General features: G+C 52.9%; 2 protein-coding genes across 3 annotated transcripts in view; one reads left to right on the top strand and one right to left on the bottom strand.

The window, feature by feature from the left end:
• The first annotated feature begins 170 nt into the window (after positions 1-170).
• Positions 171-13,980, top strand: kdm2aa (lysine (K)-specific demethylase 2Aa). 2 transcript variants are annotated; one of them, XM_047045833.1, is made up of 22 exons: positions 171-316; positions 4,080-4,218; positions 4,324-4,402; positions 4,585-4,631; positions 4,829-5,007; positions 5,195-5,301; positions 5,635-5,728; positions 5,912-6,065; positions 6,186-6,301; positions 6,792-6,918; positions 7,243-7,481; positions 7,595-7,672; positions 7,884-8,011; positions 8,108-8,231; positions 8,468-8,602; positions 8,813-8,896; positions 9,940-9,972; positions 10,377-11,539; positions 12,272-12,435; positions 12,778-12,924; positions 13,078-13,293; positions 13,503-13,980. In XM_047045833.1, the coding sequence occupies exons 1-22, from the start codon at positions 311-313 to the stop codon at positions 13,682-13,684; spliced, it is 3,741 nt and encodes a 1,246-aa protein (XP_046901789.1). In that variant the 5' UTR covers positions 171-310; the 3' UTR covers positions 13,685-13,980. The 2 variants fall into 2 exon arrangements, with proteins under 2 accessions (XP_046901789.1, XP_046901788.1); XM_047045832.1 differs by lacking the exon at positions 171-316 and adding an exon at positions 869-1,680.
• A 651-nt stretch (positions 13,981-14,631) lies between these two features.
• tcirg1a (T cell immune regulator 1, ATPase H+ transporting V0 subunit a3a) overlaps positions 14,632-16,633 on the bottom strand; it is a 7,955-nt gene continuing 5,953 nt past the window's right edge. Inside the window, exons 16-21 of the mRNA XM_047045835.1 lie at positions 16,573-16,633; positions 16,284-16,397; positions 15,953-16,039; positions 15,734-15,854; positions 15,378-15,549; positions 14,632-15,157 (exon numbers count right to left, since the gene is read on the bottom strand). The exon at positions 16,573-16,633 is cut by the window's right edge and continues 153 nt beyond it. Coding sequence (XP_046901791.1) covers positions 15,073-15,157; positions 15,378-15,549; positions 15,734-15,854; positions 15,953-16,039; positions 16,284-16,397; positions 16,573-16,633 — 640 coding nt within the window. The 3' untranslated portion in view covers positions 14,632-15,072. The remainder of the gene's footprint in view (positions 15,158-15,377; positions 15,550-15,733; positions 15,855-15,952; positions 16,040-16,283; positions 16,398-16,572) is intronic.

The following is a 16,633-nucleotide window of genomic DNA, read 5'->3' as shown; positions in this document are numbered from 1 at the left end:
TGAAAAGGAAAGAATGGATAAGAAGGAAAAGGAAACGTGCTTTAGCCTGCTACTTTCACAGTCGGAGCTTTTCTAACTGGCAGGCCAATTCCACCAATCCCTGTAGTCCTGGCGACTTCGTCAACCAACAGGCTGCAGCTTCCGGATTGTTCGCCACCATTTGTGGGCGGGATATCTTCACCACACCGAGAGCTGTCCGCTAAACGTGTGTCAGCAATGCCAGGCTTCGGGAGTCTAGACACAGCAAAGGAAAGAAGACACGCTGTACGGATTGGGTTTAGTGAGAACAAGTGACCCATTTTGATCAACAATGGTGGTGCGTTCATTTTAATTTATGCTGTTTCTATCTAACATAAGTTTATAGTTTCGATGAGGAAATTGAGTCGATTAACACGATGCCACTGAATGATGTGGCAAGGCATTGGCTGAAATAGACATGCTGACCAATTATAATTCTATTTTCAAGATAGTCGTAACATCTTGACCAATGAGATTTTAGTTTGGTTGACGATTTGGTTCACCCGTTTTGTACGCCAATGTTTTGTCAAATTGCGTGAAAAACGAGGGCGGAGTATTGTTTGACGTGTATTTGAAGTTTGGGTTGTTAAATATGTACATCCAGCTTTGAGACACCAGGGTTATATATCTAGAAACATAGTTTAACAAAGGTATCCAACCGATTTAACGAGCAAATGTGTACTTGTTAAAAAAAATGCCGAACTGGTGTTCAAACTCCGTTCTTTCCAGCCACCGCAGGCTGCTTTATGTATTGAAAACGTGGGTACCTATTGTTGTAAAGTGGCACGCAGTTAGGCCAATGGGTATCTAGCCGGCTTTATTGCCATTGGAGGAACATATATTTCTGGGCGGGGCTTAAAGAATTGTAGTTGTGTTTTGGGGTAGGAAAATGGCGCTTGTTTCTCCACCATATCAACTTTATCGGATTTAATGTCAACAGCAACGCTATTTTGGACGATAATCACCACCTGCTTTTTATTCTAAATACTTTGAAGTTGTGACATTTTTATGAATTCTATACGCGGACTTTGTTGAAAATAGCTAGCATAGCTAGTTCACTAACGTAACGTACGGTATTTAAACTTGGACCTTTTTGTGCTCGTGCACAATCCAGATTGGATTGAATACCAGCTACAGTAATTTATCTTGCGGACTATTTGATTATCTAGCCAAAGCTTTTCTATTCCTTTTTTTTTTTTCTTTACGTAGCGAAAGTGAGCATCTTTTGCGGATAAATACTGCTGAAAATATGTTGACGGTTTTATGCTTTGGCAGCTTTACAATGGTGCTAACCTTTAATGGGGGATAGCTAGTCTAGCTAATGTGTAGGATGGGACTCCAAGCCATCTCCTTATATCGTTGACACTGACAGAATCCTGGGTTCTGAACTGCATCTTAGAATTTTTTATTGTCTCTCAGTGACTTTAATTATTATATTTAAAAAATATATATTCTCCAAGACAATAAAGTGTATTTTAGTTTAGTTAGGCGGTCTAAAATGCTTTTGACTTGGCGCTGTGATAGTAAGCGCAGTTGAGATCAACCTCAGCGCTCAGGATACCAGTTTAACGTTATCAATTGAACTAACAGTAACTGAAATACGTTAGGCTCTTCCACGCATTGAGAATGGAGGATTCACGTCCACGATATAGCAAACGACTGGTAAGAGCTGCCCCAATGTAATGTGTTTCACAATCTTGGTTTTAGGCTCGCATTGTCACGACGAGTGGTTCACCGCTGAGATGACGGTTGTATGAGTGTCGTGCTGTGAAGCATTTCACATACTGTGAAATTGCATATTGCCAAATTCTTTATTTGCACGAGTAATGAGAACGGGAGGAAAATGTAAAGAGACTGAATGGAGTCAAGGTGTGTGTGTGTAAAGATGGTTTGTAGGATGTGCAAGAAGCGCAATGTGATGGGATTGGCTGATTGGGTGAGCATGTGAACCGAGATGCGGAAACACAAAAGGGAGGGAGAAGGGAGGGAGGGAGGGACTGCGGAGGCCAGAGAAAGACAGAGAAGGACAGACGACTTGATCTTTCATCCTTCCGAAAGAGAAGAGAATAGAGGGGAGGATGGAGAGCGGAGGACAGTTTGTGCTGCAGCGAGGCGATGGAGGGATGTGGGAGGAGGAGCGGAGTTGGGAGAAGACGGACAAAGAAGGGAAGCGGCGTTGGAGGGAGGATGTAATGGTGACTCTGAAGGTGCGAGGTGTGTAGCGTCTCTCTCTCCTCCTCCCCCAGGATGGAGCGCTTCAGCTGCAGGCGAGGAGAGAAGTGGGCAAAGGATAGGGAGAACAGCACACTGCTGGAGAGAGACAGATTTAACACCTGTTCTATTCTCTCTCTCTCCACCTTGGCTTGAAACAGGGCTTCCCGTGGTTTGATGGTGTGTTTGTCTGTTCCAGACGCATCATATTGTGGCGGTGGAGTAAATGGTGGCAGCTGTAGGGTGCAGATAGGGGTCCGGTCGTGGGTGCTGCGGAGGGGGATGCTGCATGGCTTTGTCACTGCGTCCTCTGCACGCTGGCCTGGAGCCCAGCAGAGGACACCTCAGACTGGCTCGTCGCACCATGCCTGCACTGCAACAGCACGCTCACACTTTGCGTCTTTTTCTGTCTTTCTCTCTTCTCCCCCCCCGCCTGGTTCTTTCTTTCTTTCTCCCTCTCTTTCGCTCCTTCGTCCTCCCCTCAGTCTTTTTCTCTACCCTGCTTTCTCACCGTGCCCCTCTGTCTACACCTGCATCCTCTTTCTCTCCGTCTCTCTCCGTCTTTCTCCGTCTGTTTCTCACGTCTCTCCACTCATCGCATTGCAAACAAAGCTCTGGAATCTGAGCTAGTTCTAGCATAACCAGGTCTAGGGTTACGGGGAGTGTTGTAGGTCCTATCGTACTATGCCTGTGTGTTTCTTACACGGCGTACTCAACCTCATCTCTGCAGTGGCTGGTCTGGTAGATTGTAAACAACGCATCACTTCCTCTTACCCTGAGGTGAGGGCCAGATGATCCAACACTAAGTGGATATGCATGCATCTGATGGAGGTGGTTGGATGGTGGTTGTGTTATTGTGTGGTTGAGTAAGAAGGAACTGTGTGTGCGTGATTGAGACTCCTGTTCGTTCACATCATTTGGTCATTTTCAAATGTCGATGGTTGCCTGTCAGCACCCCCTCCCCAGCCCCCTCCCTTGGGTCAGTGTGTCGCCATGGCAACTCGTTGAAACCAATATCCTTCTCCATATACAGTGCACAGTGATCTCAGAGTTGTAACCATGGATACCTGCAACCATGGCTAATCAAAATGGCTTTTGGTCGTGAACCGCTTAAAGCTCATCATGAACTTGTTCTCGTCCCAATGGGTGACAGACAGAAAGCATGCTTGTTGCTTACTTGTTTTCATCTCCGGCTACTTCTGATAAGTCCCTGTCGTGAGGGACTGGGGCATATCAGAGGTTCTGGCTGGGCAGATGGAGAGAAGGAGAGTTGAGAGGGGGGGTAAGATTGGGGGGGGTTGGGTTATGTCAGGGTTACAGGGCTCAGAAGAGGGAGGGATTATCCCCTGTTCATCTGTTGTGCCCAGGGGCCAGAGGGAGCGGAGAGTGGCCTTTTATTTCAATCCAATCCCCTCCTCCTCTCTTTCATCTCTTTTTTAAACTCCATGTATTGTAGGAAGGGACTTGCAGGGCCATGGGTAGGTGTATGTGCACTGAAGATGTAGCCAGAGAGTTTGTGTGTGTGTCTCTCTATCACGGTGGTTATACATTGTATTAGCAGCAGAGTAGGTGTATATCTAAGGAGAGGGAGGAGAGAGACCCTGTTGTGTCTGAGAGATTACTACATACACCTAACAATAGCCTATTGAATTCATTTACTAATAAAGTAAACAGTGTAATTAACTTATTATATGTTGCAGTCTAGTATTGGTTTACAAACAGTCATTTAAAGAGCTGTTTATAGTTATTGACAGTCAAAATAAACCCCCACTTTCTGTTCTCCCTCGCCCCCCCCCCCCCCCCCCCCCCCCCCGACCCTTCTTCCTCTCCTCTTCCTCCTCGTCCCTCAGCGGTCAGGGACGCGGCGTCGTTACCACGACGACGGGATCTCGGACGAGGAGATCGATGGGAAGAGGACGTTCGACCTGGAGGAGAAGCTGAGCAGCAGCCGCTTCAGCTCAGACAGGGTGAAACGCATGGAGGGCAAAGGTGAGTCCCAGCCCGCGGCATGGTCTCAGAGCGGGCCTCGGTCTCAACGACAGTGTTTCATCTGTGTGTGTGTGTGTGTGTGTGTGTGTGTGTGTGTGTGTGCAGACCTGACGTTTGAGTACATCCAGAGAGGTGGACTGAGGGATCCCATCATCTTTGAGAAGCCTGATGGCCTGGGAATCAAGTAGGTCTCCTCTCCATCTTCTCCATCCTTCTCCTCCCCCTCTTTTCTATCTTGTCCTCCATCCTCTCTCCCTGGGGCTCTGCTATCCTGTGTGAAGCCAGGTACAGCACACCTGTATGTAGAGCAGGTGTTCTCAGCAGGAGGGAGCTGTGACCTGCTTGTGTTCTTCCTTCTCTGTCCAGGATGCCTGATCCAGACTTCAGTGTGAACGACGTCAAGATATATGTTGGTAAGTTGGCTTGTGATCATTCCCCCTCGTCCTCCAGGGGCTTTAATGTACTGTGTGTACAATAAACAGTACCCTTTTATGTTAACACACACGCATGCCTTTAGCACTTGTTACCCAAAGTCATCCTTTTCCTTTTCTCCTGTACCTGCCCCCCCCCCCCCCCCCTAACCTCCCCCCCCCCCTGCCCCCCCTCCCAGGCAGCAGGCGTATGATAGACGTGATGGACGTCAGCACCCAGAAGGGCATCGAGATGTCCATGGCCCAGTGGAGGCGCTACTACGAGACTCCGCCCTCGCAGAGAGACAAGCTGTACAACGTCATCAGCCTGGAGTTCAGCCACACCAAGCTGGAGAACCTGGTCAAGAGGCCCGCCTCGGTGAGACACTAGCACACACACACTAGCACACACACACTAGCACACACACACTAGCACACACACACTAGCACACACACACTTAGTATGCACACACACCCTAGCACGCATGCATACACACACAGACACACATGCACACACACAGTGAGGAAACGGTGGGATGAGCAGCTTGTCTCGTGTGTCCCTGCAGGTGGACCTGATCGACTGGGTGGACAACATGTGGCCCCGTCACCTGAAGGAGAGGCAGAGGGACTCCACCAACTCCATCACAGACATGCAGTACCCCAAAGTCCAAAAGTGAGCCCTCCATCCACCCGCCACCACACCCACTATCTGACCACACCCACCATCTGACCACACCCACCATCTGACCACACCCACTATCTGACCACACCCACTATCTGACCACACCCACCATCTAACCACACCCACCATCTGACCACACCCACCATCTGACCACACCCACTATCTGACCACACCCACTATCTGACCACACCCACCATCTGACCACACCCACCATCTGACCACACCCACTATCTGACCACACACTCTGAGAGCACCCACTAGATTCACAAAGGGGTTTCATCTTTGTGTCTCCCTCTTCCTCCCCCCTCCTCCCCCCCCCTCCAGATACTGTCTGATGAGTGTGCAGGGCTGCTTCACAGACTTCCACATTGACTTTGGAGGCACCTCGGTCTGGTACCACATCCTGAGGGGAGGCAAGGTGAGAACTACACCCCCCACAATGCATCGGGGCGCCAACTGTGGTTGTGATGGGTAACGTGATGTCATTTTAGTAAGCAGAGGAAATCACCAATCATTTAGACTTGAAAATTGAGTGATTGACATTGTAGTCCAGCCAATGACTGGTGGTGTGGGCTCTGTGGGTGCTCCCCCTGTGGGTCAGGTGTTCTGGCTGATCCCGCCCACGCCTCAGAACCTGGAGCTGTATGAAAACTGGGTGTTGTCAGGGAAACAGGGAGACATGTTCCTAGGAGACAAGGCCACAGACTGCCAAAGGATCGAGCTGAAGCAGGGATACACCTTCATAATCCCCTCAGGTAGCTACCACACACACACACACACACACACACACTCCCTAAACACGGCTACGCACAGACTTATTTAATTAGTACTGTGGTGTGTGTATTAACATCCCACTGTGTGTGTGTGTGTGTCAGGCTGGATCCATGCCGTCTACACCCCAGTAGACACGCTGGTGTTTGGAGGGAACTTCCTCCACAGCTTCAACATCCCCATGCAGCTCAACATCAGCAGCATCGAGGACAGGACACGGGTGGGTCCACTGTCTGGGTCCACTGTCTGGGTCCACTCTCTGGGTCCACTCTCTGGGTCCACTGTCTGGGTCCACTGTCTGGGTCTCTGCACATATACAAGTGCTGTGTTTATAAGAGAGCAATATCAAAGGGTTAATGACCTGTTGTGGTTATTTAAAGTGGGCAGTTGTAGACCTGGCCTGTGGCCGTGGTAGTTATGCAGGTTGCCTAGTCTCTACAATGTGTGTTTCCTGTCGCGTCGATGGACACTGTGTCTTCTTTGATTGCTGTGGTGGTGTTGAACGTGTGATAAGCGTCAATTAAGCAAACGGATGTGTTGAGGGTCCGCAAAAATATTTGAGCTATGCAAGTGGGCAGCAAAGTGTAAAAGCCGCAAATGGCTGCTCTACATATCTATACCTCTGTCTTCCAGTAGACACAAGTGGGTCGAGTGTCTGTTTGGGTCAGTTGGTCTAGAACTCTAGATGTTTCTATATCTGTGGTCTCCAGGTACCGTCTAAGTTCCGCTACCCGTTCTACTTTGAGATGTGCTGGTACGTGTTGGAGAGGTACCTGTTCAGCCTGACCAACACCTCCTACCTCACCCCGGAGTTCCAGAAACACTCCCTGGGCATCGGTCAGTAACACACACACACACACACACACACACACACACACACACACACACACACACACACACTGTCTGTGTATTACATCATCTCTTGTTTCTGTCACTTGCGAGACTTCATCATTTAGAGACCAATACACGACTAGCACATTCTGTTGGGACTTTTCTTTTCTTATGAACATCGTCCCTCCCTCTGTCCCTCCTTATGTCCCTCCTTATGTCCCTCCCTCTGTCCCTCCCTCCCTCTGTCCCTCCCTCCCTCTGTCCCTCCCTCCCTCTGTCCCTCCCTCTGTCCCTCCCTCTGTCCGTCCCTCCCTCCGTCCCTCCCTCCAGGTCTGAAGAGAGAGTCCTGCTCCAGCGAGTCGGTGAACGGCCACACCAAGGAGGAAGAGGAGGAGGATCACGAGGAAGAGGCAGCCGCTCGCCCCAAGCCGGGGGTCAAAGTTCACCTGACACCGTTTGAGCTGGAGGGGCTGTGGAATCTGCTGGGGAAGCTGGAGTCTCTGCCGGCGCACAAGCAGTGTGTCCCTGCAGGCATCCACAACGCCCCCGCCCTGCTGCACCACATCAGGGTAGGAGGGGGAGAGGGGGGTGGTAGAAGGAAAGAGATGAGAATGTGCATCTCACGGGCATCTTCTAAGATAAGAACTGTGTGTGTGTGTGTAACTGTGTGCGTGGTCCCCAGGCCCTGCTGAAGGAACATGCCAGCGACGTCCCCAAGCTGTCCTACACAGGCACGCCCATCGTCCAGTGGCCCAAGAGGGTGAGAACCACTGCCATCACAACCACACTCTCACATATTCAGGGACTTCTAGCTCCGCTACCTCAATTATTAACAAGATCATTTTTCTCATGGATTCATTCCTTTCTTCTCCACCCCCTCTGCCATTTATCAACCTCAAAATGATCATGATGTTTACCTCTCTCTCTCTTTCCCTCTCTCTCTCTCTTCCTCCCGCCTCCCCCCTCCTCAGCCATCCTGGTACCAGCCCCCACCCCCCCCTCCCCCGGTGGTCCGGCCCAAACTGGCCTCCACGCCCGTGACCCCTCGACCCCAGAAGCCCGCCTCCTCCATGTCGGTGCTGCGCCGTCGGCGCGTCAGGTGTGTGTGAGATGACGATGACGCTGTACACCACATCCACACCACCTCTGCTTTCACAGCTCTGAGACAGGGTGTTAACGTGTGTGTGTGTTGCAGGTGTAAGCGGTGCGAGGCCTGTGTGAGGACGGAGTGTGGAGACTGCAACTTCTGTCGAGACATGAAGAAGTTTGGAGGACCAGGGAAGCTGAAGCAGACCTGCGTGCTGAGACAGTGTCTGGCTGTGAGTGCAACTGTGTGCGTGTGTCTGTGTGTGCGCAACTGTGTGCGTGTGTCTGTGTGTGCGCAACTGTGTGTGCGGGGGCAACTGTGTGTGTGTGTGTGTGTAGGGTGCCCCTCACTTCGAAACTTTGAGGAAGTGACTGTGGGGTAGAAATTCTCTCTTCCAAATGACCGTGTGTATGTGTTTGAGCTCCGGGCAGGTGTGTGTGTGTGTGTAACTGTCCCGTGTGTCCCCAGCCTGGCCTGCCCCTGTCCGCAGTGTGTGAGGTGTGTGGAGAGGGGAACCAGGAGGAGCGGGGCAGACCTGTCTTCTCTCTCACTCTCATGGAGTGTTCCAACTGTGCCCAGATAGCCCACCCCGGCTGCATCACGGTACGTCACACACACACACACACACACACACACACACACACGTTTCTGAGAAGAAGCCCAGAAGATGCACATTTTCATGTTTTACCTGTCCTATCACTCCCAATCTTCTGTCTCTGTCTCTCTCCTCTCTCTCTCTCTCTCTCTCTCTCTCTGTCTCTGTCTCTGTCTCTGTCTCTCTCTGTCTCTGTCTCTGTCTCTGTCTCTCTCCAGATCTCAGGAGAAGGGGTGGTGAACAAGGACCTGCCGAGCTGCTGGGAGTGTCCCAAGTGTGTGCAGGGAATCACGGACGTGGAGGTAGAACACACACACACACAACACACACATAGACACACATACTAACGTGCTTCAAAAACACACAAACACTAACGTACGCATGCACACACACACACACCCAAGCACACTCGCTATTGCTTCTAGATAGACACACTCAAACACGCACACCACACACACACACCTATGCATGGTGGAGCTATGGGCTAACAGAGCTGGTTCTTTCCCTGTGGTGTGTGTGCGTGTATGTGTGTGTCAGTCGTCGGGCAGTGATGATGACAGTGGTGGGTCTCCGGGTGCGGACCCCCCCCTCCCCCAGACTCTGTCCCAGAGCCAGGGGCCCTCGCTGGGGCCGGGGCTGGGCCTGAGACTGGGGTTGGGGCTGGGGGCCGCCTCAGGCCTGGGGCTGGTGGTGGCGCCCCCCGGCTGCCAGGGGCTGCTACTGCGGGCCTCCATGACGCCTCACAGCAAGAGGGTGAGAGGCTCCGCCTACTGCTGCCGCCTCCCGTCGTTACATCATCATCCCGCGCCACCCGCCTGCCACGCCCATCGCTGCTCTGTCTGACGAGGGGACGGGAGGGGAGGGGCAGGATCAGGGATCCACTACCTCTGGGTAGATCCGAGGGGATCAGATGGGTGTGAACAAGGTGGCGGACAGTCCAGCCAGGCTGGTACAGGCCTTAGCAGGGTGGAGCATCCATCCTGTCCTCCTAGATTGGTGCCTGCGGCTTCAGAGCAGAAGGCTTCTCTGGATGGGATCTGTCCATATCCACAACTGATAATGCATCCTCCTTCCCCCCCCCTTCCTGGGACTAAACTACCTCACTGTCTAGAGGGGAGAAACGAAGGAAGGGTGCATTTGTAGTATGGAAACAGGTCCCGGACCCGCCTAGCCCTTTCCCCTCTGCCCCCTGCATGGGATGTGTGGGAGAGGAAGGAGAGAGCGAGGAAGAGATGAGAGGAGAGAGAGGGGAGGCTTCTCCATGCTGTCACCGTGGTCTTGGTGTGTGTGTGTAGGAAGTGCAGACTGTTTCTGGTGGTGATGGTGTGTGTGTGTTTTCTTCCAGGTTAAAGGAGAGAAGAGCAAACTGCTGCCTGCTGTAAGTAGCTGTGTGTCTGGAACACACCTCACCCTGTCACACACCTGCCTTTCTTCCCTCATTCCGTTGATTCCCCCCCGCCTCCTCTCATTCCTCCTCCCTCCTCTCCTCCCTCCTCTCATTCCTCCTCTCATTCCTCCTTCCTCCTCTCATTCCTCCTCTCATTCCTCCTCTCATTCCTCCTCTCATTCCTCCTCTCATTCCTCTTCTCATTCCTCCTCCCTCCTCTCATTCCTCTTCTCATTCCTCCTCCCTCCTCTCATTCCTCCTCCCTCCTCTCCTGCCTCCTCTCATTCCTCCTCCCTCCTCTCCTGCCTCCTCTCATTCCTCCTGCCTCCTCTCATTCCTCCTCTCCTGCCTCCTCTCTTGCCTCCTTCCCCCCTCCTCTCTTGCCTCCTTCCCAGAAGCGGAAGTCGTCCACCCTCCTGGACGCTCGCATCGCCAAGATCTACCGGCGCCACCGCCACAGCCGGGAGGACGACGACTCGGGCAGCGACGACGACGACTCGGAAGGGGGCGAGGGCCACCGCAGGAAGATGGCCGTCCACCCCCGAGGAGGGGGCGGGGCCTCACGGCGGGGCTACGGGGCGAGTAGGCGGGGCTTGTGGCGCGGAGGCTCCTCCCACCGCGGGTCCAGAGGAGGCGGAGTCGCCCCTAACCCCGGCCTGAAGATGAGGAGGGGCCTGGGGGGGCGGGGCGAGGGGAGGCGGGGGCGGGGGGTGAGGCTACGGGGCGGGGCCAGGATGCAGAGGCGCAGGGACGAATCAGAGGAGTCGGACGATGACGACGACGATGACGACGACGATGATGACGACGATGACGACAGCGAAGAGGACCACCGCCACGCCGCGGTGCGACTGGACAAAGACCACCGGCATCGCCGCCGGCGACGGAGACGGACCGACGACGAGGATGACGACGACGAGGAGGACGACGATGACAGCGAGGGGCGGGACTTTGAAGGCGAGGACGAGGAGGAGCTGGAGGGCCTGGAGGACGAAGAGGAGGACGAAGACGAGGACGAGGAGGGCCGCTGGGACTCTGAGCCGGAGCCTCCAGTGCTGCTGGTGTCTGACCTGAACGACGACCTCCTGAGCGGGTCCTACCTGACCGTGACCCTGCAGCGGCCCCCGAGGGCCAAGCGAAGCTCCGCCTCCATCCTTCCCAAGCTGGAGGCCGCCATGGCGACCAGGACACCGCCGGGCTTCGTCCAGCGCAAGACGCTCCACAAGACCCGCCACAAGAACGGGGCGCTGGTCGCCCCCGGCAACGGCCTGGCCCCGCCCCGGGGGGTGGGCCGGCCCCCGCGTCACCGCGGTAACCCCCACAGTGACGGCGAGCGGGACACGGCGTCGCCGTCCTCCTCCTCCTCCCACTCCTCCGCCTCCCCCACCCCGCCCCACGCCTCCTCCTCTCTCTCTCCTCCCTCCCTCCTGTCGCTGCCCTCCTTCAAGGACGTGGGGAACGAGGGAGGGGGGGAGAAGGAGGTGTGGGTCTCTGTGTTCCGCTACCTGGCCCGCAGGGACCTGTCAGCCTGTATGACCGTCTGCAAGGCCTGGTACAAGTGGTGAGTCGCACACACACCATTATAATACACCCAGTGATGGGCATTAGTTTAAGATCTACCACCCAGTGATGGGCATTAGTTTAAGATCTACCACCCAGTGATGGGCATTAGTTTAAGATCTACCACCCAGTGATGGGCATTAGTTTAAGATCTACCTGCTGACATTTGTCTTCTTTTCTTCTTTTTTTTGCTCCTACCTAGGGCTGGGCGATATAAAAAACAAAATGTGTATCACCATATTGTCAATTTTTATGATATTCAATATATCTCGATATGTTATGTGCATTTGCATTTAAATAATAAAACTACTATTTAGATAGAACAGCTATTGTTAAGCAGTTGCCATAACATGGTACTTGCAACTTGACCTCACATGGAAAAATTCATGCAGAGGTCGTTATGTGACAGGACAATAAGAGACCAAAGAGAGTGCTTGTGCGAGTGCAATTTTCAGTTTGTGCACATGCTCTTTGTGAGTGTGTGTGTGTGTGTGTGTGTGTGTGTGAACACAGAGGAGCCAGACGGTGATCTTTAAACACAAGAAACACCAGCAGTTTTTTTTAATATATATATATATTTTATATTCAATATTCACAAAATTAAACAAAGTTTACATCGTCGTCAATTATTGCGATATTATCGATAATATTTTATATATCTCTCAGCCTTACTCCTACCTTCACTCGACTGCTTTTTTATGTTTTCCTCTCCACTGTCTCCCCCCTCCTGTAGGAGTTGTGACAAGCGTCTGTGGAGTCACCTTGACGTGAGTCGCTGCAGACCGCTGACGGACCAGGCGGTGGCGGGCATCATCAAGCGCCAGCCCGTCTCACTGGACCTGTCATGGACGCCACTGTCCAAGAAGCAGCTCAGCCGCATCGTGCACCGCCTGCCCGGTAACACGCACACACACACACGCTCTCTCACACACACACGCTCTCACACACACACACATGCTCAAACACACATTCATAAAATGCACAAAAATAGCTCCATACTTCCACTACATCTACACACAACCGAATACACACGGTAGAATGTTCCGCATACGTGCCCTTCCACTCCATCACTCCCCCCAGCCTCACTCCGCCCTGCCCCCCCAGCCTCACTCCGCCCTGCCCCCCCTGGCCTCACTCCGCCCTGCCCCCCCAGCCTCACTCCGCCCTGCCCCCCCAGCCTCACCCCCCCAGCCTCACTCCGCCCTGCCCCCCCGGCCTCACTCTGCCCTGCCCCCCCAGGTCTGAGGGAGCTGCTGCTGGCAGGCTGCTCCTGGTGGAGCCTGGCAGCCCTGGTGACCCCCAGCCTGCCCTGCCTGAGGCTGCTGGACCTGCGCTGGGCCGAGGGGGTCAAGGACGCCCAGATACGAGACCTGCTCACGCCACCTGGTGAGCGTGTGTGTGTGTGTGTGTGTGTGTTCACTCGTATTTAGCTCTGGTCTGTTTCTAGGCAGCAAAACTTGTTTCTTGTTGCAGACTGAAACGTACAGTGCAGGTCTCATCCAGGGACTGACTGACTGTGTGCCCCCCCCCCTCCCTCAGGTTCTGAGTCCCGTAGTCGTCTGCGGGGCATGGTGGAGCTGCGCGTGTCCGGGCTGGAGATCGGCGACGCCACGCTGCGCCTGCTGCTGCGCCACATGCCCCAGCTGGAGCGGCTGGACCTGGCACACTGCAGGGACATCAGCGACCAGTCCATCTGCCTGCTCACCTCCTCAGGCTCGCACACGCGCAACACGCTCACGCACATCACCCTCACCGGTACGCACGCTCCGCTGGGCGCACGCTCACCCACACGTCCGTCTGTCTGTCTACCTGCAACCATTTGTTATCTAATATGCGTTGTATTTGGCAATTATAAACATTTGTGTTTTTGCATTGTAAATGTGTATAAAAAATAATAGAAAATCAATATTAATATGTCGTTAAATCAAGGAAACGCCCCCCCCCCATTCTCTTCCTTGTCCCAGGGTGCACCAGGCTGACGGACGTGTGCGTGTCGTACCTGAAGCGTGCGTGCGGCCTGACGCTGCTGGACCTTAGGGGTTGCCACGGCGTCAGCCGCAGGGCCTGCGACGCCTTCATCTCAGACCTGGCCCACAGCGCCCTCTACTGCATGACCGAGGACAAGCTCATCCAGAAGATCTCCTAGAGGAGAGAGGCGACAGCACCCTGCACCCCCCCCTCCCCCCCCAAAGCCCTTGTCTTCTGACCTGTGAAGACCGGAAGGAGGCCCAGAGAGAGGAGGGACACACACACATGAGCAACTCCTCTCTTCTCCATCTGAAACAGGAAGAATATCAGCTCTTTCAACTGGGACACGACGAGAGAGGAGCAGCCGGGAGGACATTCACCCTGCTGAGAATAAACTGAGTGAGACCGGAAGGATGGATAGAAAAATAGAACGGAGGGGGTGGGGTTCCTAGGGCAGGAAGGGGGGGGGGGGGGGGGGGGGGGGGGTTCCTAGGGCAGGAAGGGGGGGGGGGGGGTTTCCTAGAGCCTAGACAGGGTATCATGCAGGGGCATAAGAGCAAGGATGGAGGGATTTCTGCAACGCACTCAGGAAGATGTCAAAGACGAGTGCTAAATGGATTCCAAACATCCCCCCCCCCCCCACCCCCCGTTTCAGCTCTGAATGTCATTAATGCTTCATCTTTATGTACTCTGTTCTTACATATTAGTTTTTTTTCTTTTACTGCTGTTTTCCTTCTGCCCTCTAAAATTCAGACTAGCCTGTCTAGTCACCTGACTGTCTAGTCACCTGAACTGTACTGTATCTCATTAGCCTCTCCTAGGTCCTATTCTGCTGGAGTCCTGTCATGGTTTCTCCTGTGCGTGTGTTCAGGGTTAGTGCTTCAGTGGTTCATCCTTGTGTTGAGGAGGACTGAGTGTTTCTGGGTGATTCCTTGTGTTCAGCGCAGGGTTGGGGGCTGTGGCCTTGCAATCACTGACTCTTGTTTCTTACACCAATAGTAGTTTCCCCGTTCTGATTTTTGTTCTTTGTTTTGTTTTTTACAAGGAAAAAAATACAGAATAAAAAAAAATTAAAATCTAGAAATAAAAAATGTGTGAATTGATGACAGAATGTCAGTAAGCGTGGTAGGTATAAAACAAGTCTTTATTGTTCACCTATTATTAAACTGCCCCAGTGCAACCTGGGACAGGTACTTCCCAAACTCTCCTAGGCTTCCCAGAAACTCCAAACCTCTTCCTGAGCAAACAAATCTAAATATTATGTACAAGAGCTACTTTCTTTACAAAGGAGCTGTAAGAAAGTCATAAATGAAGTAAAAAATAACAATGCTAGCATATATTAAGCTAAATGTGTTACATCTTCATCTTAGAAACACAGGATAAATCTCGTTTTATTTTCCTTGTTTTCTTCTCCAAAGCTCATTGGAGGAGAGAATTTAAGGCTCCTCCTCTCGGGTCTCCTCCTCCAATCGGTTGCAAAGCGAGGTCCAGAGTACAGACATGTAGCCCTAGAAGATTCTGAATCGGGCTAAATGTTCCAGAGCCTTCCATAGTGGGCTGAATGTTTTACAGTGGGTTTAGGACAGAGCTGAAGGAGAAGGGATTGAGCTTGTAACCGGTTCCGCTGTAGAACTTGTTCTGGAATTCCACCCTGAGAACATTGGTAAAAGAAGACGAGAAGAGAGGTTGTAAGTTTAAACCTGCCCCCTCGACATCGCTCTGCATAAAAGCATCTCTATATGAATACGTCCTCACGCCATCGTCATTGAGAGAGAGGCTGAGCCGGTGTGTAGGGCTGTACAGCTAAAACAACCAATTCCAATCCAAGCCTCCATGGAAGAATGTGTGTGTGCGCGTGCGCTCTCACCCACCAGTGCAGTCTGAGCGCGTGCAGGAAGGCAGACAGGCCCTCCATGACGAGGAGGATGGAGACGGTGAGCGTAGCGAAGCAGGAGAAGATGACAGCCAGCACCACGGAGCCCACGTAGCCCTGCCACGATAGGGAGATCCTCATCACCATCACCCACAGCACCTCCGACAGCTCTGCACGCCACACCACAGGTGCCGGGGGGGGGGGGGGGGGGGGGGGGGGGGGGGGAGAACTTGAGGAACAGGCACGTGTGTGTTTGGATCTCTGTCTTGGTGTGTGTCCACTCACGAGGGTGTGTGTGTGTGTGTTTCCTGAAGGTCTAGAACTTGAGGCACGTGTGGGGGGGGTGGTACTCACGTGCGTGGGCCAGGCTGAGGGCCCAGAGCCTCAGGTAGGAGGCCGTGTTGGAGATGCAGCCCAGGCAGTACTCTATGGTGTGGATGGCCTGGTGCATGAACACCTCCACACAGTCAAACACCTGGAGGACAAGGAGGGCTTCAACACACGCATGGAGGTCTCTCCCAGAACTTCACTCTTTCTGTCTCCCTCTTCCCTCACCTCCCCCCATCCCCTTACCTCCTCCTCCCCCCTCTCTCCTTCCTCCAGGTCTCCCTGCAAAGTGTTGATGGAGGTGGTGTCTGTCACCAGAGGGCGCTCTTCTCCCTGAGCCACACACACACACACACAGTCATAAATACACATGTCTAGCCCCAGCAAGCAGTGAGCAGAGACATGTGGGAACAGTTATAATCAGAGGCCGTGTGCACACGCACACCCACGCAGTCATTTATCATTCACACATGCTCGATTCTCAGCCCGACTCCAAACACACTTCTGTACACAGACTCTCTTGTTTCTTCTTCTCCTTTTCCCTCGAGTGCACACACACGCACACATGTCCTCTTACCGCTCTGCGGCTGGCTTTTCTTCTGTGGTGGTAGTAGAGGTAGAGTGGTTTCCCTAGCAACAGCACTGGTACCGAGGCCAAGGCCAGAACCAGCAGGACCCTCTGGGCTATCAGCTGGAAGGAGGAGGTGGAACAATGTTACATAAACCCTTTATAAATATCTGGGTGTATCATCCATGTGTTTCTCTCGTCAATGTAATGGAAATCATTGAATGTGTTTTAAAGTAGCTGAGCTGATGAGTGTTTGATGGCTCAGTGAATAACCTGTGTGTGCGTGAGAGAGAGTCACCTGTCCTGGGTAGAGGGCTGGGTTGCCGGGGTTGGCAGAGAACAGGAACATGTCTATAAAG

Source organism: Hypomesus transpacificus, chromosome 22 (genome assembly GCF_021917145.1).
Source record: "Hypomesus transpacificus isolate Combined female chromosome 22, fHypTra1, whole genome shotgun sequence".
NCBI classification, from domain to species: Eukaryota; Metazoa; Chordata; class Actinopteri; order Osmeriformes; family Osmeridae; genus Hypomesus; species Hypomesus transpacificus.
This window is presented reverse-complemented; position numbering and strand designations above follow the sequence as displayed.

Excerpts from the sequence above, each read along its gene's own strand:
- kdm2aa (XM_047045832.1), top strand. The coding sequence starts at position 1,645 with ATGGAGGATTCACGTCCACGATATAGCAAACGACTG. Across the intron at positions 7,673-7,883 it reads TCGTCCAGTGGCCCAAGAGG|CCATCCTGGTACCAGCCCCC; the intron begins GTGAGAACCACT and ends CCCCCTCCTCAG. Across the intron at positions 8,232-8,467 it reads TGCTGAGACAGTGTCTGGCT|CCTGGCCTGCCCCTGTCCGC; the intron begins GTGAGTGCAACT and ends GTGTGTCCCCAG.